At 42.4% G+C, this 26,963-nt stretch overlaps 1 protein-coding gene across 5 annotated transcripts in view; it reads right to left on the bottom strand.

Moving 5' to 3' along the window:
* Positions 1 to 26,963, bottom strand: part of CTDSPL (CTD small phosphatase like) — a 116,836-nt gene that overhangs the window by 23,170 nt on the left and 66,703 nt on the right. For 3 of the 5 annotated variants that reach the window (XM_032861213.1, XM_032861217.1, XM_032861215.1), the window contains exons 2-3: positions 11,671 to 11,825; positions 2,676 to 2,708 (exon numbers count right to left, since the gene is read on the bottom strand). In XM_032861213.1, coding sequence (XP_032717104.1) covers positions 2,676 to 2,708; positions 11,671 to 11,825 — 188 coding nt within the window. The remainder of the gene's footprint in view (positions 1 to 2,675; positions 2,709 to 11,670; positions 11,826 to 26,963) is intronic. The other 2 variants (XM_032861214.1, XM_032861216.1) reach the window with 1 other exon arrangement.

Genomic DNA, 26,963 nt, shown 5'->3' on the forward strand with positions numbered 1-26,963 from the left:
CAGAAGAAACAAAGTAAATGCCATGAAGGACAAGTGAAAGAAGGAGGTAGATCACTCACAATGCACAAATATTTGGAAAGAGGTTCAAGGTATAATGTTTAAAGCAAAAAACATCTTGCAAATTCCTTATTTGTGTGAACAAAACTGAAAAATACAACATAAAATTTGGGGGATGTAGATAAAGTCTTAGAGATAACCTTTTTTTTTTTTAGATTTTATTTATTTATTTAATAGAGAGAGAGAGAGAGAAAGGGAACACAAGCAAGGGGAGTGGGAGAGGGAGAAGCAGGCTTCCTGCCAAGCAGGGAGCCTGATGCAGGGCTTGATACCAGGACCCCGGGATCATGACCCGAGCCAAAGGCAGATACTTAATGACTGAGCCACCAAAGCACCCCTTAGAGATAACTTTATAGCATTAAATGTTTATATTAGAAGAAAGATCTGATATTAATAATCTAAACAAGTCGTGTTTATTTAGATTTCTGGAAGAATCCATAACAAATATTGAAAGTTGTTATTCCAGGGAGTGGGACCACGTGGGGAATTTTTTTTCGTTCTGCTTTATTCTTTATTTTTTAAAACTATGAGCTTCAATTATTGCTTAGTAAAAAACCAAAAGACCAAAGCTGCACATGTAAACAGAGTAGCATGAAAATGAAACAAGATGGGTATGGGGGGAAGCAAAAATGGAGGGGGGGCTCCAGCTGGAATAGTCTGGCTTGAGGGCACCTTTCACCTTCAGGGCCTGGAACAGCTTTCAGGAGGCTAGAGGCTCTGGTTTGGGATTAGCACAAGCCTGGATTTTCATATTTCCCATGATACAGCACCCCAAGCTCGTACAGGCTCCCTGACCAGTCCCCTGTGACCCAGAAAGGGCAGGGCTACTCTGTTAATGCGAAGTGCAGCCTTGACAGGTGGGTACAGATTCCGCAGGGGATCCCAAGGCTCAAATTCTGAGGCTGAGCTGGCCTCCAGATGGACTTGGGTTCAGCTGTGCATGCTAAGCAGGCAGTGCAAATCATACTGAGCCCATCAGTAGATCTGCTTTTCTGGAGGATATCATTCAGGGATGCAAGTTACTTTAGCGAGGCTTTGTTCTTCTGCAAGATATTTCAGAGACTTACAAGGCCTGACCTAGAGTCTCTCATTTGGAGGAAGGAGTCAGCAGTTGTTACTGATCTAACCCTGCACTAAATTATACAAGGGATCTTTTTCCCCTTGGCTATTTCATTCTGGGATTCTAGAATGTGTCAAAATTTGTGGGGAAAGGGTCATTTTCCTCAGTAGAATTCTATCCTGAGAAATGCTTGGTTTGGCACTTAATGAACTTTGAGAAAAACCAGCGCTATGGGAGTATCGCAGGTAAGGGGAAAGCTGCTGTCACCTGCTTAACATAGGTAACTTTGCAGGAAAAATGTTTGAAACTACTCTGTATAAAGGTTAAAAGGACACCTCTGGTATCAATCCACTGGGTATCCCACTCAAACACTGGATAAGAGGTCCCGCTGCTTGATCCATTTTTTGGGTTAAAGTCAGTTTTCCTGACAAAGTCCAACCTCCAGGCGTGCTGGCCAAGTCAGAACCATCTCACAAACCCTTAAAACTAGTTAATGCAGAGCTGAAGTCCTGAGAAAAATGAAATTTTCAAAAAACTGGGGGGCAACGTACTACTTCTGACAGCAGCTTTCCCCTTACCTGTGATACTCCCATAGCGCTGGTTTTTCTCAAAGTTGTGTTTGGACGTTCCCAGATAATATGTGAAGAAGTCCACGGGAAGTTAGATGAACAGATTTGAGTCAATCAATTTGAATCAGAGACACTTTATGGATAAAAGTATCCATTTACGGACATCTTTTAAAACCCAGTTCTCTAAGGACACAGGGCTGTTTCAATGGTCTTGTTTGACAAAGACATCTCAAGCGAAAGTTTCTTCTGAGTCAGTCCCTGGTCTGTTTCTTGCTGTCTGGCTCCGGGCAAAGTGGTTCTGCTATCAGAGCAGGAACAGTGGGGACAGCGGATGTCCGGGGCAGGGTGGGGGCCCAGCCTGTGCTGAACACTAGGGCAGCTACTCTTCCAAACCCCAAGGCTGAAAAGAGAAGTGGTGGTCCAAGGGAGTGTCCAGCTGGAACAAAGTTAGAGCAAAGCCAGCCTGTAGGAGTCGGGGTGAGTCCTGCAAGTTCAGGGAATACAACTGGGCAATTTTTTTTTTCTGATCTCAGAGCCAGGGAGGGCCAAGCTACCAACACTGCTGAAAGTCAGAAATGGCCGGCCCACGGGCTCACCAAGCCCACTGGGAGAGCGCCTGCCGTAAAAGCCCATGTCTGGGCAAAAGCATGTTCTCCTGGGCTATGGAGTTGGGGCTGAGGGGCTGGGGTGGGGAGGTGTAGCAGGCTGCCTTAGCTTATTAGCCTGGAGGCCCTTTGCTGAAAGAAAGGAAAGGTGAGAAGTTGGTTAATAGATGCTAGTTTCCCTGTTGTTCCTGAGAAAGGAAACTCTGTACAGAACCTCCTGCTCACAGTTTAAAATGCAGTTTCATTTTTTAACAGAACAGAGCTGTTTATATCACATGCTAAACTCAACATATGCAAGAACATTACAAAGTATCTTTTATATCAGTAGGCCCAAAGCTACAAGATTCTATGAATGTTTGAATAAAATTGGATAAATATACATACACTTGGTATGGGAATGACCTGCCTCTGGTCACCCTAAGGAAAAAGAAAAAAAAGAAATCATTGTCAGGTTTGAAGAGAAATAAATAGATCATATGCTCAAAAGAAACTTCAAAGCACTCTTGAGTACAGCAGCCCTATGATTTCCTGTTCTCTCTACCTTAGTGGTATTTAATGAACAGGAGGAACCCACAGATTTTCCAGTCAGGGCACCGGACTCCACTCTGCCTCCCAGACACTCCCTCCCCTGACAAACCAAGGCTGGGTTCCTGAGGCTCATTAATCTTGTTTATTTAAATGGTGCCTCCCTTACTCCCAGGAATTTAATCCTTAATTGAAAAATAAAAACAAAGCCCATATATTACTTTGATCCATTAATCCCTCTAATAACTGGCTTATTTCTTCTTTTAAGCAAGTTTTTCCCTAAGAAGACTAAGCATCAAGTCAATACAATATGCAGGGAAAGGAAGGCTAGTTTATCAGGTTAGGAAGAAGCCCCTGGCCTCTCCTGGTCTTCTTCTAAAGGAGGACTGGGCAGAGGAGCGAAGGCAAAGCTCAAGAGGTTGCCCCTGAGGCCACAGGCATGGAGACAGTGTTCCCTTTAAGGGGAACAAAACCTGTACTCACAGGGAGGGTTAAGAAAATCCAGGCCCCAAGGTGGGGCCTCACCCATTCCTCAGCCTCTGAATGCCAGCCATTCCAAAGCTGGTTGATGGAAACATTTCATTTGAGCATCATTACGAAATGCTAATAAAATAACACATTCTCTCTGTTATCTCCACTGAGCATTTCCAGTTTCTGTGTTTCTTCTTTTTTAGATGGTGTGACAGGAGGCAATGAAGAGTAGCATCACAGTTCCTGGTGGGGAGACACACTGTTTCCAGTCTCTGACACCGAAGGATTTGTGAACAGTATGTCCATCTTTACTGAGGGGCTCGCTGGCAACAAGGCTCTCACGGGAAGGGGTCAAACCTGACTGTCGACAGCTGGCTGGTACCTTTCAGAGCTCTGCTCTGACTCTAAGCGCCATTTACCAACTTCCTGATTGTCTGTAGCCCTAGTTACCACCTCTGCAGTGTGACAGCAACTACTGTTCCCTCTCAAGGCCACCTTGACGCTCTTTCCTTTTTCAGGACACTTGGGACTTGTCTTCAGGTTCTAAACCCCTTCTGCCATTATTCAAGGCAGAGCTGTGCTGCTCTCCAACAGGACGGCACAATCAAATCCAATCCTAGTTTTTAAGGACTTCCGCAGAGAAGTTCATTTCCAAAGCTCTTAAGTAATGTTACTCCCAACACCTGCTCTTGGTTGGGAGACTTTAACCAGAAGCTCACAGGCCCACTGGGCCACTACAGAGGAGGGTTTCTCAACCCCGGGGCTACCAATGTTCTAGGCCTGATAACTCTGCTGGGGGTGCTATCCTGAGTGTTGTAGGATGCTCGACAGCATCCCTGGCCTCTACCCACTGGATGCCAGTACAATGCCCAGTAGTGACAATCGAAAATGTCTCCAGACATTGTCAAGTGTGCCCTAGGGAGGGAAATCATCTCCAAGTGAGAACCGTTGCACCAGAGGAGGCTGCAAACAGCCCCTCCACACAGATGCATCTTCAGACAAGACGAGTGCATCAGTGAAGGGAGAGCTAAGAGTAACAAACATGTGAAGGGCTAGGACCAAAGATGCTCCTCTGGCCACATATTTGGGCAGGAAAATCACCCTGGAAGTTTGCATGTATGTGTGCGTGTGTGATGGGGTATGCATACATTAGTGTGTCCTGCTATCCCTTTACTCTGCCCTCTGCCTGAGAAAGTCCTCCATGGTCCTGGCCACTGGGGTCCTTTGGATGCTGACTTCTTCTTGCCTCTGGCCAGGGCCTTGGACCTGTTTATCTTAGGCAACTGGCCTGTAGGTCCAGGTTGTAAGTATGATGGTGGCGACAGCTGCTGCTCTCGGCCACTGCTGCGGAAGCATTTCTCCAGGCTCAAGCGAATATGTAGGGTGGACAGAACCCTACGGGCCACCCATAGCATTCCACCCACAACCTTCCCTCTGCCTCTGGCCTGCTGAGTTCCAAGAGGCAGGGAGAGCTGGAGGCCAGCAGAAGAGTAGGGCCTTGAATCTGGTTCCACAACTTATGGCCTGGGCTCTGTGTTCCAGACCAAGCTGAGTGCGAGGGAGGGTGGAGGGTCCTCCTCCAGGCCTGGGCTGCCCCACTTCGACCCTGGATCGTTCTGTGGGGTCTGGTCTTACAGACTGAATAGTCAAGTGTTAGTGCAAATGATGCATTACTCAGAGTTAATTCTATTCTTTTTTTTTTTTTAAGGATTTTATTTATTTATTTGACAGACAGAGATCACAAGTAGGCAGGGAGGCAGGCAGAGAGAGAAGGGGGGAAGCAGGCTCCTTGCCGAGCAGAGAGCCCGATGCGGAGCTCGATCCCAGGACCCTGGAATCATGACCTGAGCCGAAGGCAGAGGCTTAACCCACTGAGCCACCCAGGTGCCCTCAGAGTTAATTCTATTCTTTAAACAGCCATTTTGATAAATATTAAGTGAAGGAAGTCTATGAAAGAACACTGAGTCCAGCTCAGCTCTGCCAAAGGAACTGCCTTCAAATGCCGTTATTCTCCCCTATTTACAGCCAGCCACTCCAGAAAACCTGTTGGGGCTGCACCACCATTGTCTCATGGCATTTCATCGAGGCAAGTACTATTTTTATTTATTTATTTTTTAAAAGATTTTATTTTTAAGTAATCTCTACACCCAACGTGGGGCTCAAACTCACAACCCCAAGATCAGCCTGACTGAGCTGAGCCAGCCAGGTGCCCTGGCAAATACTAATTTTAAATAGAGCTTTTACTATGACAGCAGTGATTCATCTCTTTTATCCTCTACATACCTAGGGTTCCAACCATGGTCCTTTTGCTAATGGTGATGCTCTAAAGATTCTCTAAAGTGATTTTCAAATTGGGGGAGAGAGAGTATGAGGAAAGCACACTGGGGGAACATATTAGAATCTGGGGCTGCAAGAGGGTTTATAGTAGAATCTCACCATATAAATTCCACTAATATATTTTTCTGTGCCAATGTAATAAGGCTTCGTCTGTTAAAGCAACTTCTCTTTCATTATTTTTCCCCCAAATTTTCTCACCTATTCTTAGATATCATTTCTTCTATATATATTTAAATCTTATCTAGAAACATGGCAGATTTTTCCATATATAAGAGGACCATAGCAAAACCTTTCAATGATTCTATTTTTGAAGTCTTTGGGTTTTCTATGTAAATAATCATGTCATATGCAAATAAAACTAATTTCCAATTTTTTTATATTTACACCAAGTGTTTCAGGTTTTTTTTTGGCGTTCTTTTAAAAAAAATTATTTATTTATTTGGCAGAAAGAGAGAGAGAGAGAACGAGAGGGAGAATACAAGTAGGGGGAGTGGAAGAGAGAGAAGCAGGCTTTCCACTGAGCAGGGAGCCTGATGCAGGGCTTGATCCCAGGACCCTAGGATCATGACCTGAGCCGAAGGCAGACACTTAAGGACTGAGACTCTCAGGCGTCCCTCGTTTTCTTGTCATATCGCATTAGCCAGGAACTGCCGAAGATTTTCATATGTAGTTTGCTATATATTTTTTTTTTTTTTTTAAGATTTTATTTATTTGACAGAGAGATCACAAGTAGGCAGAGAGGCAGGCAAAGAGAGAGGAAGGGAAGCAGGCTCCCTACTGAGCAGAGAGCCCGATGCGGGACTCGATCCCAGGACCCTGAGATCATGACCTGAGCCGAAGGCAGCGGCCTAACCCACTGAGCCACCCAGGCGCCCCGTTTGCTATATTTTTTTTAAGTTTTTTTTTTTTTTTTTTTTTTTTAAGATTTGTATTTATTTATTTGACAGAGAGAGTGCGAGCACAAGCAGGGGGAGCGGGAGAGGGAGAAGCAGGCTCTGCCTGAGCAGGGAGCCCGATGCGGGGCTCGATCGCAGGACCCTGGGATCATGACCTGAGCTGAAGGCAGAGGCTTTAACCCACTGAGCCACCCAGACGCCCTGCTTTTTACATTTTGCCCATCGTATTTTCTACCTTCTTAAAATCACTATTAGATGTCACAAACTAGTAGCCACCTACTGTAACAGCAATCAGCACTGTTATCCAAATAATTCCAGTTTTCCTTCTGGGTACATGGTAGGATTGCACTTCCCTGCTCCCTGAAGTTAGGGGTAGTTCCATCAATTGCTTTGGCCAATAAGATGTAAGCTACTTCTGAGAGAAAGCTTTAAGAGTCAGTGTGATTCACCACATTCCCTTTTCCCTGCTGTGACAATGACGGAAGTGAAGAGATAGGGCCTTCCCTAGCGTAGTCCACGAATGAGGAGAAGGTGGGTTAGGTAATCTGATGATGGTAGCTACAGGTCACTGATGGTTACTGAGCCGGTCAAAGGTAGCTAGTACAAAGGAAGGCACGCTATAAGTATAAAATATCTAGACATCAGATTTTGAAGAATTAGTAAGATAAAAAGAATATAAATTTTATCACACTGATACTTTTTTTCTATTGATTACAGGTTGAAATAATATTTTGGATAGCTCTGGTTAAATAAAATATATGATTAAACTTGAGTTCACCTTTTAAAAAAAATAGTTTTTAAAATGAGGCTACTAGAAAAATGTGAATAACATATGTGGCTCACATTCTCAGTATCTCCTGGACAAGTGCCACCGAGGAGAGGGCCCACCTACTCGATGCTAAACATGCGCATGAGTGAAAAATACACTTTTATTGTTTTAAGCCTCTGAGGTCTGGGGGTTGTTACTACAGCAAAACTGAACCCACACTGACTAGTATATCTACTCATCAGTCACTCCTCCCTTCTCCTCTGTGGAAGAGCTCTGACTCTGTTGAGGGCAGAATAAGCCAGTCTAAATCCTTCCTGTTTTGGGCCTCCCCTGTGGCTGCAGGGTAGCATGTGACAAAGTTCTAGCCAATCAGCCTAAGTGGAAGTTCCCTGGGGTTTTGTGTGAAAGCATTTACTTTCTATAAGAGGGAGAGGCATGGGTAGTGCTACTCCTCCCTCTCTTCCCTTCAACGTGGATATGCTATCTGAAGCTTGCGACTTTGAGATAAAAACAAGAGTGAGGACGAAAGCAAACCCCCCAACGATGGTGGAATGGAAAAATGGAGAGACAGAAGAAAAGAACAGAACCTGGGTCCCTTTGATGGCATCATCAGGCCCCTAAACTAACCCCAGCAACTGCTAGACTCAGGCCTTTTATCTGAAAAAATAATCCCCTATTTGTTTAAGCTGTTATTTGTCAGTTTTCTTTTACTTGCTGCCAAAATTGTTCCTATCTGATACAGGTCTATTCTTGGAAACAGCATACAGATGAATTTATCAAGCCAATCTGATACAGTCTTGGTCCTTTGTCAGGAGAATTTGGTTCATTGAACTAGGTTTCATGCCTACTCTTATGTTAAGTTTACTGTTTATGTTGTTTGTTCTTTTTTTCCTTTTCTTAATTTTGATGGCTTGTTTACATTTCTGCCCATTTCTCCTCTCACTCCTTGTGCATTCTGAGGATCTGTTTTCTTTCTTTCTCTCTTTTTAAAAAAAGATGTGTGTGTTTGTGTGTGAGAGAGAGAGAGAGTGAGCAAGTGAGCAAGTAGAGGGAGAGGCAGAGGGAGAGGCAGAGGGAGAGGGAGAGAGAGAATCCCAGGCAGGCTCCACGCTCACCACAGAGCCTGACATGGGGCTCTAATGAGGATCTATTTTCTAACTGTGCTGCTTGTTACAGTTCTATTCCTGATAGTTATATTTATTCCTACATTTTCTATAATTATATCATAACAGAAGATCAATCTCACCCAGATTTTTTTTTGTCCTCTCTCTGAATCATCACATGTCTGAAAATGTACTTCCTTTGCTTTGATAGATAAATGGTATCTTGGCTACATATAGAATTTTTGGTCTGGAATTCTCTCCCAGGAACCTGTACATTTTTCTCTCATAGTCTTCTGGCTTTCAATATTATTGATGAGAAGTCTGGTACTAGTATAATTCTTTTTCTTTTGAAAATATCTTGTTCTGGTAGCTTGCAAGATTTTCTCTTTACACTTAAATTTCAGAACTTCAACAGCATATATGTGCTCCTCCATTTGCTTCCCCCCATTCTGCTGCAGACTTGGCTAGCCCTTATAATGTACACATTCGAGGCTTTTTTTTCCAGCTCAAGAAAAATTTCTCTTTCTGGAACTTCTATTACTTACTGTTAGGTCTCCTAGATGCCTCTTCCTGGCTCACAATAATCATCTCTGTGTCTCTGGTCTGAACTGTAAGATATTTTTTCCACTTGTTCTTCTAGAACATTAATTCAGTTCTCAGCAGTGACCATCCTCAGTCTCCTTTTTCTCAGTTTGTTTACTGAATTTTTATATTTAGAAATCATGGGATTTCTTTTTTAAATTCTAAAAGTTACTTTTGTACTCAAAATTCATTTCTTGAAATATCATTTCCTGAGTTGTCTACTTAAGTTCTCTTAGGAAGCCTGGGAGGCTCAGTTGGTTGGGCATGTGACTTTAGCTCAGGTCATGATCTCTGGGTCCTGGGATCAAACCGTGCTGGGCTCCACATTTAGCGGGGAGTCTGTTTCCCCTTCTCCCTCTGCCCCTCCTATCTCTCTCTGTCTCTCTCTCAAATAAATAAATCTTTAAAAAGTTCTCTTCTAGGGGCGCCTGGGTGGCTCAGTGGGTTAAGCCGCTGCCTTCAGCTCAGGTCATGATCTCAGGGTCCTGGGATCGAGCAGGGAGCCTGCTTCCCTCTCACTCTCTCTGCCTGCCTCTCTGCCTACTTGTGATCTCTCTCTGTCAAATAAATAAATAAAATCTTTAAAAAAAAAAAAAAGTTCTCTTCTATCTGTTCCACTAGTTCTACCTCAGTGGGAGCCTCATATGCTAGTTTTTCAACTTGGACCTTCTCAGCCGTGGCAAATGAGGGAGCAATGCCAGGCCCCACAAGAAGCAATGTTTTCACAGTCCAGCAGAGCCCAAATTGACAAACCACAAGAGAGGAAGAAAGTCCCTGTAGTAATGAGCTCCTGTAGGGCCCAAGAAGTAAAAGCAACTCAACTCATCCATATAGCCCCTCCAAGGACCACACACATTAAGTGGGCAGTAAAGGCCCTTTCCAAGGAGAGCCACAGCTCTTGCTGGCTGGGGGGCCTCAAAGGACTATTTGCTTCAAGTCTGTCCCAGGACTCCAAGGAAAGCAAGCATTTTCCTCTGTTGGTAGGTCCCTGTTTCTCACTGAGGACCAGAGAGGATGAATCCTGTGCCTGCTCTTTCCCCTGGTGATGTTGGGAAAACTAGAGGCCTTAAGGCACTTTCCAGGTTCCACCAGCAGGCTCACCTGGGTTTATCAAGAGAGAGAATTTAAATCGTCAGAGCCACGTGCTCAGGTTGTCCTTCCCAGAATCCTTTTCCTTACATTCATATATGCTTTTGAAATAATGTATTTTCTAATCCCAAAAGTAATTTAAGCTTATTTTGTGAAAATTAGGAAAAGCCAAAAGAAAAAAGAGAAAGAAGTAGAGCACAGAAGAAGGGAGAACATCCTATATATAATCCCATCAGCCTGAGATAATCTCTTCATATTTTGGCATATATCATTCTAGTCTTATAAATGCCTGTGTGTGTATATGACTACATGTGTACTTATAAATATACTCACCTACTACGTTTTATCCCCTAATATACTTATAAATACACTCACCTACAAGTTTTTTATCTCCTAAGTGACATAGGTGAACATTCCCCTACGTCAGTAATAGTTATGAGACATCATTTGGAACTGACAATCATTTGGAACCAACTACTGGACTGTGGTTTTTCTGTGGGGTTTTACTGTCTATCGTTGATCATCAGGTTGCTCACAATTTTGCAATCTTATAACCTACGCTGGACAGTATCCTATAGTTCAATCTTTGCACATCTATAATTATGTCAATAAATAACTGCTAAGGTTTTATGATTACATTGTCAAATTTCCCTCCAGAAAGGTGTAACCGATTAAATGGCTACTAACAACCCATTTACATCTTCTACCCTCTCTGTGGCTACCCCTCATCCAAACCAAACAGTATCTTTATTAGTACCTTTAATAATTTGACAGATGGAAAAGGCTAGCTCACTGTTTTAGTTTGCACTTCTTTGATTACTAACCATACTGAACACTTTTCCTGTTTACTGGCCAACTGTATTTCTTATTTTGTGAAATGCTTGCTCAGGTCTTTCGCTCACACTATTTGGGACATAAAGTTTTATGGTTTTTGTGTCCTCAATCTCAACTGTCTTCACAGTGAATAATCGTCTTTGTCTTTCAGTGATCGTTACCTGAAATTCTATTTGACTGAATGACTGTTGCAATCCCTGCTTTCTTCTTGCTTGTATATTTGTGTGACATCTTCTTGCTCATCCTTTTACTTTTAGCTGCTCTGAGTCACTTTGCTTAGGGTATGTCTGTTAGGCGGCATGTGGGTAGAGTTTAGTTGTTTTTTTTTTTTAACATATTATGAAAATCTGACTTAAAATTTTATATCTGAGGGGTTTAAAGAATATATAGCAAATATATTAGACAAAGTAGTTAAATCCCTTTATATTTATTATCGGTTTTTGGGATGCCTCTGTTTCTCTGTTTGTCTTCTGTGTCTTTCTCTGCTACTGGTTCTTTAGCTTTCCATTTCATGCAGCCAACCACCCAGGATAGAATGTTATAAAAATGTGAAGTGATTCTTATAACTGTCATCAAGCATGTGCTTCAGTTGCTAAATGGGAATGACTGAGATATCCTGACAAAGAAGCTGACCTTTTTGGTCAGTTCAGATCTTTCAGTTAATGGCTGTACATGTAACCATCACAGACCCTTATTCAGGATATCCACGAAGGGTGGGACAGATACGCAGCCACAGAGGCTCTGCTGAGTGCGCAGTTTGCGCCCGCACTGACCTTCTGAAGCCCACCGTTCTCCTCCACCAGGGGCGGAAGCACACTGGGGCTGCTGTTGGGCGGCGCCTCCACATTGTAGTCACGGAAGCAGCAGAAGAAGGAGCTGAGGATGCCGCGGCTCCTCTGCTTCTTTAAGCTGACGTTGCACTGGGATGCTGGAAAGAGAAACAACACACTGTGGTCAACTGCAGCACATACTCCTAGTTGTCATGCAATGGGAAAACCTGAATGTGCAGCTGTCCCGCCCCAGGGAGCCCCAATACCAGGAGACCTACTCAGCACAAGAAGATGAGGGGCCCTAGAAGTTATTATGAAGGACTGTTATTCAACATGTGATTCCTAGAGGGCCAGCTGGTTGATGGAGTCCAATCCTGCTGGCTGGACAGAATTCCTCTGACCTCAGCCCAGTGGGGGCTGCTTGCTCATTAACTGATCCATCATCAGGTCCAGGCACCATCTGCATTCCTGAACCCAGCAGACAGTCTTCCGACCCGGGACTGAGCACCACTTCAAAACAAAGATCCTTTCAGGCAAAATCAGACTTGACACTCTCTGAGAAGCATTTCTCTGAGAAGGGTAGCAAGAAAGAATCACTCTGAAACTAGTTTAACTTCATCAAGAGTAACTTCATCATGAGATAAGGTGTGTAAGGGCATAAAGAAGGCCCCTTCTTAAATTCTGCTGTTTGTCAAGAAATGGATGGGAGGGCTGGAGTCCTCCATGACACTTCAACATAAACAGCAGATGTGGGACGGAGAGCACATGAGCAGGAGCAGGGCTGGCCAGGGCAAAGCTCATCTTCCTGAAACCTGGGGCAATCCTGTGCCATGGACTCCTTTTCTGGCCGGTCCTGGACTCAGTCTCCCAAGGGATTGATGCTATCCTTTCTGTTATTCAGGCCTCAAGACAAGCTGCCACAAGTCAGATTTAAAAGGACAAAAATTAGTATAAAATGAAAAACACATCTCAGGGGAGGAGACTGACAACCTGGAGGGCCAGGAGCAGTGCCTGGGAATGCAGCCAGGGCTGTCCCACCACATACCATATCTGGGTGGGTCAACACTACTGAGCAGAGGCCACAAAGGGCCTGTGCTTGGGGTTAACGGGGGAAATTACCAATGTAGGAAATCACTGAGTCCACATGATAACTGTTGGAGTTTATCTCTCCCAAAAAGCAGTTTTGGCATGATTCCTCTGTGTACTTGAGTCATTTGTACAGCACCTTCCCTCTCAAGAGATCACAAAACTTCTGCTAATAGTCTTGGGGTACTTTTCTGCCAGCAGCAAAACCAACATGAAAAAAGACTGAAAAACTTCTTGCCAGCAACTCCACAGGCATGGATGGCCTCCAGCCTGGGCTTGGGCGAGTGGCTCAGTAAGTGTGAGTTTAAAGATTCCATTCACTAACTACGCGCTTCAGAACCTTAACACCCTGGAAACACTAGCCGTTTTATCTTTCTTGAGAATGCCTGGGCGCATGCCACAGGCACCAGTCTTTTCACTTGGGGCACCCGATGGCAGGCCAAGCCAGGCCACAGGGACCTCCAGGGACAGAGGCCTCCCAAGCAGCAGAGCGGTGTGGGGCGGGGCACATGATAATGACCGCTGTTTACTGAGGACCGGCCCTCTTTACTCTACTACTTTACAACCCTCACTTCATGGAACCCGCACAGCTATCCAAGGAGATCAGCATTACTGCCTCCATCTTACCGCTGAGGGGATACAACCAGGAATTCGTATGCTGGGATCTGAACCCAAGAGGGCTTGTTTCCAAAGTGTGTGCTCTCTCTGTTGCCATGCTAAACACAGTCTAGACAGATCAGGTCAGATCAAGGAAGGAACATGCCAAATGGAGAGAAAACACTACAATAAATTCTTATTTAATATAAAGAATTGGGTGGGGGGGCGCCTGGATGGCTCAGTCCATTGAGTGTCCGTTTGACTCTTGATTTAGACTCAGGTCATGATCTCAGGGCTGTGAGATGGAGCCCGGTGCTGGGCTCTCTGCCGGGCCTGGGGCCTGCTTGGGATTTTCTCTCTCCCCTTCCTCCTCTTCCCCCCCTTGGAGTTGCTCAGTTGCCTTACCTCTAGAAAATAAACAAATAGTTAATTTGAAAAAAATGTCTGATTGGTTAAACTGTTCTGTTGTTACTTTGGGTGCTTTAGTTTTCATGCCACACTCAAATAATTTAGTCAGAGGAAGAAAAAATACTGCCTGCCTCTTCCTTGGCTGATAGCACATTTCTCTGCAAGTAAACAAGAGATTTGTTCATGTCTCAGAGACACTGAGCAGCCGATGCCCGAGCTGGGCAGTAAAAAGCTCTGCAAAAAGCACCCCCCTCAGATCTCATTTTCATCCTCAGATCACATACATTTTCCCCACAACCAACTAACAAACAAATTAAAAAATGAACTTCTACGCTAAAAAAAGTCCTGAACCTGGAGCCAGTGAGCTACTTATAATTTCTACCATATGACAGCTTACCATGTAGAAGCCACAAATAGAGCGGTGGGAGTGAGTCCCTGGGAAGGCCGTCACCCCCTGAGGGGAAAGCAGCAGTTCACTTACTTACGATCTCCCTTCAGTGCACCAGGAGGTAAAGCAACCCAAAGTGGTCTCACTTCCAAGACTGAGGGAGGGGCCAGGCCTCTTCCCATTAAATAAGCTTCGTTCTAGGGCCTGCGGGAAGCTTTGGAAGGTCAGGGGTTGCCTACTTTGCTAATCGCTCCTGGACTGGTCTGGTACTCTCAAAATCAGGCTAGCAGGGGATATGAATGGAGTTGCTCAGGACCAGCATCAGCCTCAACCCCATCCTCGGTACTTATTTGGTCCTCAAAGGGCTCAAGATGCTGGCTGGTTGGGTCTAATGACCCTACTGCCTTCCCCCTGCAAATTGATTTCTATCCATTACCGAGGTCTGGCCAATCTTTAGGATTGGGCATTTAACCCAACCTGGGCCAAGGAGAGTGTGCCCCATGATTCATGCTACAGCCCTTTGAAAGGATGTTCTTTTTCTGCTGGTTTGCCAAGTGGGTAGGATGTAAACCTGGAGCCCCCGGTGGCTCCTTTGTCACTAAGTGAGAGGCACCTACCCGAGCATAAGCCAGAACTGAGGAAAAAGGAGCCTGAGATACGGAAAGGGATGGTTCTCTGACAATACCATCTGGGGACTTGGTTTCATTAAAACCAGATCCTCCTGGAATTTTCAGTTATGTAAGAGAATAAATTACCTGTTTCTCTGGGTTTATGTTATTTGTGATGGAAAAGATTATTCTTGAAAATGTCAGCTCCCAGGCAAGGCAGTGTAGACACACTGGTGAACCACACAGGTACCATCCCTACCTCATGTGGCCCACGTCTGGCACGAGAGACACTGAACAGTGCAAGGCACTGATGGGGCCCAAAGTCCAGATTTGGGGTACGGTAGGAGTTATCTCTTAGAAGAAATGCTTTCTGAGCTGGGCTGACAGTGCATACAATTGCTGGAGGGGGCAGGGAAGTGGGGAAACAGCAACGTGTAAAGGTCCTGATGTGAGAGACAGCACGATGTATCTCAGAAATCAGAGGAGTTGCCATGGTTGATGACAGCCTTGCAAACCAAGATGAGGAGTTTGCATTTGCCTCTAAGGAAATGGGGAGTAGATGAGCAGATCATACTACAAATGTCACAGTTTGACCTCTGGAACTGGAACCTCTGAATTTAAATTTTAAATTGACTGATATAGGCTATTGATCTGCATCAAAGATTTCCAGAATGCCCTATTTGCAAATCAGAGATATGGACCATTTTGGGTAAAGAGCCTAGAATGGAAATTTCTTACTTTAAAGTCGACTTTAAATCTATACTTTCAATGCCATCCCAATCAAAATTCCACTAGCATTTTTCAAAGAGCTGGAACAAACAATCCTAAAATTTGTATGGAACCAGAAGAGACCCCGAATTGCTAAGGAAATGTTGAAAAAGAAAAACAAAACTGGGGCATCATGTTGCCTGATTTCAAGCTTTACTACAAAGCTGTGATCACCAAGACAGCATGGTACTGGCACAAAAACAGACATATAGACCAGTGGAACTGAGTAGAGAGCCCAGATATGGACCCTCAACTCTATGGTCAACTAATCTTTGACAAAGCAGAAAAAAAATATACAGTGGAAAAAAGTCTCTTCAATAAATGGTGCTGGGAAAATTGGACAGCTATGTATATAGAAGAATGAAACTCGACCATTCTCTTACACCATACACAAAGATAAACTCGAAACGGATAAAAGACCTCAACATGAGGCAGGAATCTATCAAAATCCTAGAGAAGAACATAGGCAGTAACCTCTTTGACATCGGCCACAGCAACTTCTTTCAAGGTAAGTCTCCAAAGGCAAAGGAAACAAAAGCGAAAATGAACTTTTGGGACTTCATCACGATTAGAAGCTTCTGCACAGCAAAGGAAACAGTCAACAAAACAAAAAGGCAACCCACAGAATGGGAGAAGATATTCTCAAATGACACTACAGACAAAGGGCTGATATCCAAGACCTATAAAGAACTCCTCAAACTCAACACCCAAAAACCAGATAATCACATCAAAAAATGGGCAGAAGACATGAACAGACACTTCTCCAAAGAAGACATACAAATGGCTAACAGACACATGAAAAAATGTTCATTATCATTAGCCATCAGGGAGATTCAAATCAAAACCACATTGAGAAAGCACCTTACATGAGTTAGAATGGCCAAAATTAACAAGACAGTAAACAACATGTGCTGAAGAGGATGTGGAGAAAGGGGAACCCTCTTACACTGTTGGTGGGAATAAAGTTGGTGCAGACACTTTGGAAAACAGTGTGGAGATGCCTTAAGAAATTAAAATTAGAGCTACCCTATGACCCTGCAATTGCACTACCGGCTATTTATCTCAAAGATACAGACATAGTGAAAAGAAGGGCCATCTGTACCCCAATGTTTATAGCAGCAATGGCCACAGTCGCCAAACTGTGGAAAGAACCAAGATGCCCTTCAACAGATGAATGGATAAAGAAGACATGATCCATATATACTATAGAGTATTATGCCTCCATCAGAAAGGATGAATACCCAACTTTTGTAGCAACATGGGCGGGACTGGAGGAGTTTATGCTGAGTGAAATAAGTCAAGCAGTGAGAGTCAATGATCATATGGTTTCACTTACTTGTGGACCATAAGGAATAACACGGAGGACACTGGGAGATGGAGAGGAGAAGCGAGTTGGGGGAAATTGGAGGGGGAGACAAACCATGAGAGACTGTGGACTCTGAGAAACAAACTGTGGGTTCTGGAGGGGAGCGGGGTGGGAGGTATGGGTGAGCCTGGTGGTGGGTATTAAGGAGGGCATGTATTGCATGGAGCACTGGGTGTGGTGCATAAACAATGAATCTTGGAACACTGAAAAAAAATAAAATTATAAAAAAATAAAAAATAAATACAAGTTACATGGAGATAAAAAAACTAAAACTAAAATGAGAAATAAATAAGCAAGTTATATGGAAAGAAAATGGGCTTTGGAGTTATATTTTGGGTTCAAGTCTCACCCTGCATGGGTCAGCAAGTGTGACTTCATCTACCTAAGCCACACCACTAATACGGGAATCTTCATTCCTATCCTTGCAGAGAGGTCTGCTGTGTGGATGCAGCAAAAATACACATATTTGTTCAAGAGAGAAGATCTACCAGCACCTTAAAATACAGCAGCAATAGACTGATTTTAGGTACCGAATTTCACTGTGAACATTCAGAAGTTAGCGTGTATCCAAACAACAGTCCTTACAAAAACAGCCTGGCTTTATGAGAAAACATGGAGGCAGTCCCGTTTTGGTTTTGGTTATGTGAATTCTAAACTTAGAACTTGAAGTGGCTCCTTAAAACTTTATTTCCTATCCAGTGAAGGTTTCTTTGCATGATGACGATGATGATGATGATGATGGAAACGAAACAAATAAAAGGCAGATCCACGTGTGAAGCTTAATAATAAACCCTAGGACTCAGGACTTTTCTAGGAACTCTTACATGAAATAAGGTTAGAAAAAAAAGTACTGTAGTTAATTAGAAACATGAAACGTCCAGGGGAGAGTCCACCAAGGTGGACAGTGAGGTCTGGTCCTTCAGTGGGATCAAGAAGACTGGTCTAAAGAGGTATCAAACTGTATTTATGCCAACAGATGGAAGGTGCGACTGGATCCACCACGAGTGGGTCTGCACTGGCCTGGAGGGGGTTCCGCTATCCGCTTAGACTTCCTGACCTACCTGGTTCCCTTCTATGTCCGGAAATTGAAATGCTGACTCCACACAGTGTTTCTTATCAGTGTGATAGCTGCCCGCGCCACCTATCACTGCCCTTAAACGATTCTCCTGTTCTGACCTGGTTTAGACTGTAGGTGTGGGGAGGCTCTGGTTCCATCCTGAACCCTAGCTTCAGGCAAACCTCTGGGGTCTACATCGACTCAGAGCTTCACATACTCGCTGCCTTTGTGATCACCCCCACCCATCTGTCCTTATCTCAGGTCTGACCTGGAACTTCCACAGCCCCACACACATCCCTACAATCAAACGAGTGGTTCAGGATGAAGCATGGAGAAGCTGGAACGTAGGTGGAAATGTTTGCTACTCACTGGGAATCCATCCCCAATCATTCAAGTTTCTCCCCAAGTGAGGAAACTGCATCTTGGCAGCTACAGAAAACAAAGGTTTGCCTTTAATTTCCATGGTGCCAAGCCAGCCTACATGCTGGCACAGGGGCCAGACGGCCAAAGACCCAGCATAATAGAATTTCTAGGAGAAAATGGACTTAACACAAGAAGTCTATGCCAAAACCTGCCCTCAAACCTGGCTTCTTCCTCATCACAAGAGCAGAATCAAGAAAGGTACTCCCAGCCGATTTGTATCATCATGTGTTCACACAGAACATTAAAAACATGTTCAAGGGGGGGCCTGGGTGGCTCCGTTGGTGGGCATCTGCCTTCTGCTCTGGTCCTGATCCTGGGGTCCTGGGATCAAGCCCCACATTGAGTTCCCTGCTCGGCGGGAGGCCTGCTTCTCCCTCTCCCACATCCTCTTCCACATCTCCCTCTCCCCTGCTTGCGTTCCCTCTCTCGCTGTCTTTCTCTGTCAAAATAAATAAATAAAATCTTAAAAACAAAACAAACATGTCCAAGCATCAACGTGGACACCAATGCTGTTAAGGCTACAAAACCACACATCGGAGTTTCCCAAGGAAAAGGTGCTTCTTCACACATGGGGACGTCAGAGCACATTACAGCCCTGCGAAGACCATGCAGTTGAATTCACAACTATGCTACTACAGAAGAAAGCTAAACACCTTTTTTTTTTTTTTAGGGGGGAGGGGGAGTTCCTCCCAGTGGCCTGTGTTTAAATGAATGCACCCTTTCTTCTCTTGTAGGACTGGGCTGCAATCTCTGGAATGCATCCCAGGGCCTTGGTTTGGAGTGGGTGTCTAACAGGAAATTCTGGGCAGTCTATGCATACATTACATTCCTTTCCCACCCCCAAAAGAGTGGTCAACAAACACAACTTTCCTCTGTTTGAATAAAAGGGGGGCTGTTGACGGGGCTGCTGGGGTGGGGAGAGGCCAGGGCACAGACTGCACAGAGTTCAAAAGCAGATGTGGCTGCTGAGAATCCAAACATCCTTTTCTCCTAGAAAAAGGACTTAGTCACTGAGTTACCTTTTGAAATATCCAGGCAGTCCCTATATCTATTTCCAAGCGATAAAATTTCCCTGGCAATTTCACCCGGCACTCTGCAAGAAGTGTCCCTCCAGATGACACCCCGCTTCCCAGTAATGAAACGGAGACTCAGAGTACTCACAACTGTGTGGTGAGGGTGCTGGGGTTCAATGCCAGAACAGCCTGACTGCAGGCCTCCCAGCTTTCCCACCAGCCCTCCCCATCTCCCCCCGTCCTCTTCTGCGTTTGGGGTTTACTTCCAGAAAGAAAATGAATATGAGGCCTTGAGTTGCTTGCCATTGCTCCAAAGGCTACAGTTCTGAAAATTCTAAAGTGAGCCAAGGATACTCGTGCTAGGCCTCTTAGATAAGGTCAGACACAGTGGTTGTTTCACTCAGCCCTAAATGTCCCCCAGGCCACCAAACTCTGTGACTCAGCTCCCAAGGAGTGCCCCTGTGCTGGGAACGCCCTCCACGCCTCAGCATGTCCCAGACCCCTGGCCCAAGGCCACACAGCTCCTAAGTAACAGGGCTGGACAGAAACCAGGTCTGTGGGAGTCTAGAAGGGAGCTCTTAGCCATCACTGTACAGAGTCCGTTTTTCATAGCAAGAGCCCAACTAAGTACCAGAACAAAGGATTTAAATAGAAAATGCACTTAAGAGGATGTAAAGGTTAAAATTTAACAGTAATCAAATAAATGAACACTTAAACAGTGAAACCCAGTTTTGTACCTGTTAAATGAATAGAAACAATAGAAATAAAAACAGAGAGCCAACACAGTGGGGAGGTTTTGATGGTCCAGGCCCCTTCGTTCACATGTGGCTGGTAACTTGGTAAACTGGAACAATCCATATGAAAAGCAGAGGAGTGATGTGTTGAAGACCATGAACTATTCATGAAAACACGTGCATGTCCAACAGAGTAGGAATAGTTAAGTAAAACGAATGCAGAGCAGCTGGACAGAATACTGTGCAGCCACAAGAAATGCCACTGGGAAGACCCAGGGAGAAGTGCCTGTGGTCACCATCTGGGGAAGCATCTCAGAAACACTGCACATGCCTCATGTCTGTAACTCTGTCCTGTGTTTCTGGACAAGATCTGGAACGTAGGCTCCAGAGCTATAGGCTTGGAACTCATCTTGTTCATGCCTGAGTCCCTGAGACATAGAAGCATGCTGGTACAAATAGGCCCCTCGTGACAGATGTTTACCGAATGAATGAATGTATGAAAGGAAACTCAGAACAATGAAAATGACTGAGATACTATTAGAAAGAAACAGCTCCTCCGACTGTTCAGAGAGAGGTCAGCCCAAGCAGCTCTGCTTCCTGGGAAGCCCTCTTGACCACAGCAAGCCTCTTCCTCCAAGCTGGTTTAATCTCTGCCATCCGCTTATGGCCAACCCCCCCACCCGAGGAATCCAACTCTTAGCTCCCAGACGTTTTTAGTGAAGGTGCGCAACCCCTATAGAAGAATTAGTGCAAATTTTCAGAGTGAGCGATCAGGTAAAATTCACCAGTATGTTCAGTAGGACTAGGTTAATTGTTATTTTTCTCCATACTTTTTAAAAATCATTTCTCAAGTTCTACAATCTATAATGGAAAAAATAGAATGTTAAAAGTGTTTGTCTCTACTTAAAAAAAATATGGGAACATCTTCACATATCTTCACATATCATACCTTCTACAACCTCACTTTGGTTCACTGTATTATATTCCACTGTGTGGATGTACACCATGCCATAACTAAACTGACTTTGGACACTTATGTTGTTTCCTTTAAAAAAGTGTTGTGACAAATACTGCAGTTTGTTTGCAACAGCAATGCTACGAACAATCTAGTTGTCCACTGATATGGGACAAAACAGAACAGATCCTGGATGTGGAATATTCTACAGCTGTTAAAAAGGCGGCTGCCGCTCCACAGGTACTAATATTAGCTAACACTTATGTACGATGTGCCTGTTGCTATTTTATGCACTTTCTAAACAGTGACTCATTGAATCATCTCAGTAATCTTATGATGTAAGGACTATTACTGTACTCTTTTTATAGATGAGGAAACTAAGGCCCAGAGAAGTTAAAAAATTTGTCTAAGATGACATCGCTAGGAAGTAGTAGAGTCTGTTCAAACCCCACTCACCTGTGCTTCTTTGCAATTATGTTGCCTACTGATAATGGAGCACATTCTGAGACTTATTGAGAAAAGTGAGGTACGTATGGTACATAGAGCATGCTGCCATCAACCTTCAAATCCAGAATGAAATAGATTAGCAAAATCAAAAGCACAAGCATGTGTCTATTCTCCTATGTGCGAAGAGCATCTCTGGGAGGATTTGTAAGTAACTGCTCCATGGCAGAGAAGTGGAGGACACAGCTGGAAGGAAAGGAGAATTATTTTTTACTCTATTTAGTTTTAGTCTCCTTTGAATTTTGTATTACTTATTAAATTCATAATCCTATGTAATGTCTCATGCACTATAATGAGCAAGAAATATCCAAAATAATACTACAATGAAATTAGTCTACATAATTTTAAGTGCATGTCTGATTATCCCATTAGAAGAAACTCCTAGACGTGTAATTGCTAGGACCAAAGTCTTTGGAAAAAAAAAAAGTGTCAAGTCTCTTGATACCTGTGGACAATCTGCCACCTAGAGGGGCAGTGTCAATGTGCGCACCCACCCGCGGGTTACGCCACGGAGGCTGGGCCAACATGGAGACTGTAAATAGCCTCTGCCAGTCTGGATGGTGGAAATGGCAACCCTTGTGCTTTCATGTGCATGTCTTTGACTGCCATCCAAGTTCTATAAACTCTCCTATAACTTTTGGCCATTTCTATTTCTTCTCCTGAGAGCTGTGCTTATATACTTTTTGCCTATTTTTCCATTTTTTCTTTGATTTTTAAGAGTTCCTTTATCCTATATTGGAGATGTAATCCTCAGACTGTGCTGTACTGGACGGTTTTGTGTGTTGAAATAGTCTCAGTTTGTTTTAGGCCTTTTGCTTTTGTTTATAATGGCTATAGATATGCGAAGTTTTGCATTTTTAGGGAGTCAAATCTAATGATTTTTTAATTGATTCCTTCCCACACTAATATGATACACTCTTTTTTTTTTTCTTTTAAAGACTTTGTGTATTTATTTGAGAGAGAGTGAGAGACAGAGAGCGAGAGAGCACAAGCAGGGGGAGCTGCAGGCAGAGGGAGAAGCAGACTGCCCGCTGCTTCCATGGAGCCCGGTGTGGAACTTGATCCCAGGACCGGGAGATCATGACCCGAGTTGAAGGCAGCCACTTAACCGACTGAGCCACCCAGGTGCCCCCTGATATGATAAAGTCTTCACTTAAGTTTTCTTCTTGTTCTTTTTTGGTTTAAAGGAAATTTCTATTAAATATTCTATCTGTTTAGAGTTTATGCTGTATAGTAGGATCTATGAATCTACCTATTCCCCCCCACCAAGATTAAATATCCTAATACTACTGATTTAACAATTCACCTTCGTACACTGATTTGGGCATTCTATTCTATTCTATTTCTTCCCATCCCACTCTACTTCACTCCATTCTTCCGCTTGTGCCACTAACACAAAGCTTTGCCACTGCAGGTTTTTGTTTTATATTTAACAGTACCAGACCCCCTTAATTATTTTCTTTTCAAAAATTTCTTGGATAGTCTAACCCCTTATGCTTCCAGATGGATGTCAGAATCATTTTATCAAGTTCTAAAAAAACATACCATTGGGATTTGGTTGCATTAGGCTCATAAAATATATACCCACTAATTCCATTAAAGTAATTAAAGAAAGGTTAAAATGAAAAAGTTAAAAAAAATCCATTTGTTGTACCTTATTCCTAAACATTGTTCCAAGATTAAAAATGGCCTTGGGTATCAGCTTAAAATAGACTGTTACAACTATAAGATATTTTCTGTAACTCCCATGATAACAATAAAGAAAATACCTACAGAAGAGACACAAAAGAAAACGAGAAAGGAATAAAAAGCATGTCACCACAAAAAAAATCAATGACACACAAGATAGCTAAAAAGAAAAAAGAGAGAGACAAAGAGTTGCAACAGAAAATAAAATGTACTGGTAGGACCTTCCCTATCAGTAATTAGCACAAATGTTAATAAGCTCCCCAATCAAAAGACATAGAGTGCTTGAATGGATAAAAAAATAAGATCCAGCTATATGCTGCCTATAAGAGACCCATTTAGATTTAAGAATATACATAGGCTGAAAGTGACAAGACAGAAAAAGACATTCCACGCAAATGGTAAACGAAAAAGGGAGATTTTAAGTAAAAACTATCACAAGAGACAAAGAAGAATATTATCTAATGGTAAAAGGGCCAATTCATTGGAAAGACAACAATTATAAATGTATATGTACCCAACACTAGAGCACACAAGTATGTGTAGCAAGTCTGGACAGAACTGAAGGAAGAAACAGACAGTGACCCAATAATAGCAGATTTCAGTAACGGACACAACATCTAGAGAGAAGACAAATAAAGAAACAGAGGACTTGAACAACATGAGAGACCAAGTGGACCTATTAGGCATATACAAAACATTGCATCCAACAGTAGCAAACACATATTCTTCTCTAGTGCATACAGAACATTCTCCAAGACAGATCACATGTTAGGTCACAAAACAAGATTTAACAGATTTAAGAAGACTAAAATTATACCAAGTAACTTTTTTGATCAAAATGGAATTAAACAAGCAATCAATACTAGAAGGAAAATTGGAAAATTCACATATATGTGGAAGTTAAGCAACACACACTTGAATAACCAATGGGTCAAAGAAGAAATCACAAATACTTGAGACAAATAAAAATGAAAACACAATATACCAAAACTTATAGGATGTAGAAAAAGCAGTACAAAGAGGGAAGCTGAGAATGGCAAATATCTTCATTAAACAAGAAGAATGATATCAAATAAACAACCTAACTTTATACCTCAAGGAAAGAAGAGCAAACCAAGCCCAAAGTTAGCAGAAGGAAGGAGGTAATAAAAATTTTAACAGAAATAAACAAAACAAAGACTAGAAAAAGAATTGGAAAAAAAATCAATGAACTAAGAGGTGGCTTTTGGCATAGAGAACAAAACTGACAAGCCTTTAGCTAGGCTAATTAATAAAAAAAGAATGCACTAAAATAAAAAATGGAAGATGAGGCATTACAACGGATGTCACAGAAATAAAAAAAGGTTATGAGACAATTATGAAATGTTATATGCCAACAAACTGGATAACCTAGAAGAAACAGGTAAATTTCTAGAAACATACAATCTACCAAGACTGAATCATGAAGAAAGAAAAAATCTGAACAATTCAATAATGAATAAGGAAACTGAATCTGTAATCAAAATCTCCCAACAAAAAAAAAGCCCAGGGTCAGATGTTTTCACTGAAGAATTCTATCAAACATTTAAAGAAGAATTAATGCCAATCCCTCTCATACCCATCCAAAAAAATTAAAGAGGAAGGAACACGTCACTCATTTCGAGGGTGGATTCATCTTGATATCAAAGCCAGACCTATAAGAAAAGAAAAGCACAGACCAATATCCCTGATGAATACAGATGTAAAAATCCTTAACAAAATACCACCAAGCCAAATTTAACAACACATCAGAAGGATCATATACGATAAGGTGGGATTTATCTGTGGATTGCAAGGATGGTTCAACATACACAAATCAATCGATGTGATACACCACATGGACAGAGTGAAACATTAAGACCACACGATCTTCAACAGATACAGAAAAGGCATTCGATAAAATTCAACACCATCTCATAATAAAACATTAAAAAATGAGGATAAAAAGAATATAATAAGTATTTTTACATATGTGGACCATAGTTTTGTTGTTGTTATTGTCATTATGTTATAGTTAAACATATCTCTCCTATGAAATGGCTCCCTTTCCCCCTTTGAAAAGCCCACAGTTAACATCATATTCAAAGTGAAAAACTGAAAGCTTTTCCTCTAGGATCAGGAAGAAAGCAAGGATGCCCATTTGCCATTTTTATTCAACATAATAGTGAATTTCCTAGCTAGAGCAATTAGACAAGGAAAAGAGATAAAAGGCATTTAAATTGTTAAAAAAGAAGCAAAATTATTTCAGTTCACAGATGACATGATCTTATATGTACAAAACCCTAAGGATACCATAAAATACTATTAAAAGTAACAAATGAATTCAGCAAACTTGTTGGATACAAAATTAACGACAAAAATCAGTAGCATTTCCATCTGCTTATAGAAAACAATCCAATAATGAAAAGGAAATTAAGAAAACAACTGTATTTTCAATAGGATCCAAAAAAATGAAATCACTTAGGAATAAACTTAGCCAAGGGGATGAAAGACTTGTACACTCAAAATTACAAAATACTACTGAAAGAAATTATAAAAGACACAAATAAATGCTAAAACAGCATGTGTTTGTGGATTGGAAGCCTTAATATTGTTATAATGTCCACACAACCCAAAGGAATGTACAGATTCAGTATAATCTCTATTAAAATCCAAATGGCTTTTTTTTTCAGAAATAGAAAAAAAAAAACAATCCTAGAATTCATATGGAACCCCAAATAGCTAAAACAATCTTGAGAAAGAAGAACAAAGCTGGGAGCCTCAGATTTCCAGACTTGAAAACATACTAGAAAGCTACAGAACAGTATGGTGCTGGCATAAAATCTAATGGAATAAAAGAGCCCAGAAATAAACTCACACATACATAGTCAAATGATCTTCAATAATGGAGTCAAGACTACACAATGAGGAAAGTACAGTCCCTTCAACAAATGGTGTTTCTGAAAACTGTATATCCACATGCAAAATAATATAATTGGACCCTTATATTACTCCATACACAAAATCAACTCAACATGGATTAGAGACTTAGAGTTAAGACCTAAAATGATAAAACTCCTAAAAACACAGGGAAAGCCATTGGTCTTGGCAATGATTTCTTGGATATGGCACCAAAAGTGCAGGTGACAAAAGCAAAAACAGGTAAGTAGGACTGTATCAAAAGAAAAAGCTTCTGCACAGCAAAGGAAACCACCAGCAGAGTGAGAAGGCAACCTACAAAATGGGAGAAAATATTTGCAAACCCTGTATCTGGTAAGTGGTTAATATCCAAAATACATATGGAACTCCTATCACTCATTAGCAAAACAAAACAAATAATCTGATTTTAAAAATGGACAAAAGATTTGCATAGACATTTCTCTTAATGAAGACCTACAATGACCAATATGTATATGAAAGGATGCTCAATCATCAAGTAAATGCAAATCAAAACCACAATGAGATATTATCTTACACCTGTAAGGATGACCATTATTAGAAAAAAAACAAAAACAAAAACAAAAACCCCACAAGAGAAAATAACAAGTGTTGGCAAGGATGTGGAGAAACTGGAACACTTGAGCACTGTGCTGGAAATGTAAAATGGTGCAGTCCCTGCGGAAAACAGTCTCATCATAAAGCAGTACTGTCAGCCCCCAGAAGGCAGTGAATTCACTAGCACATGTTTATTTAGTGTTTATTC

This window comes from Lontra canadensis, unplaced genomic scaffold (assembly GCF_010015895.1).
Source record: "Lontra canadensis isolate GAN:19392208 unplaced genomic scaffold, GSC_riverotter_1.0 scaffold20, whole genome shotgun sequence".
Taxonomy (NCBI): domain Eukaryota; kingdom Metazoa; phylum Chordata; class Mammalia; order Carnivora; family Mustelidae; genus Lontra; species Lontra canadensis.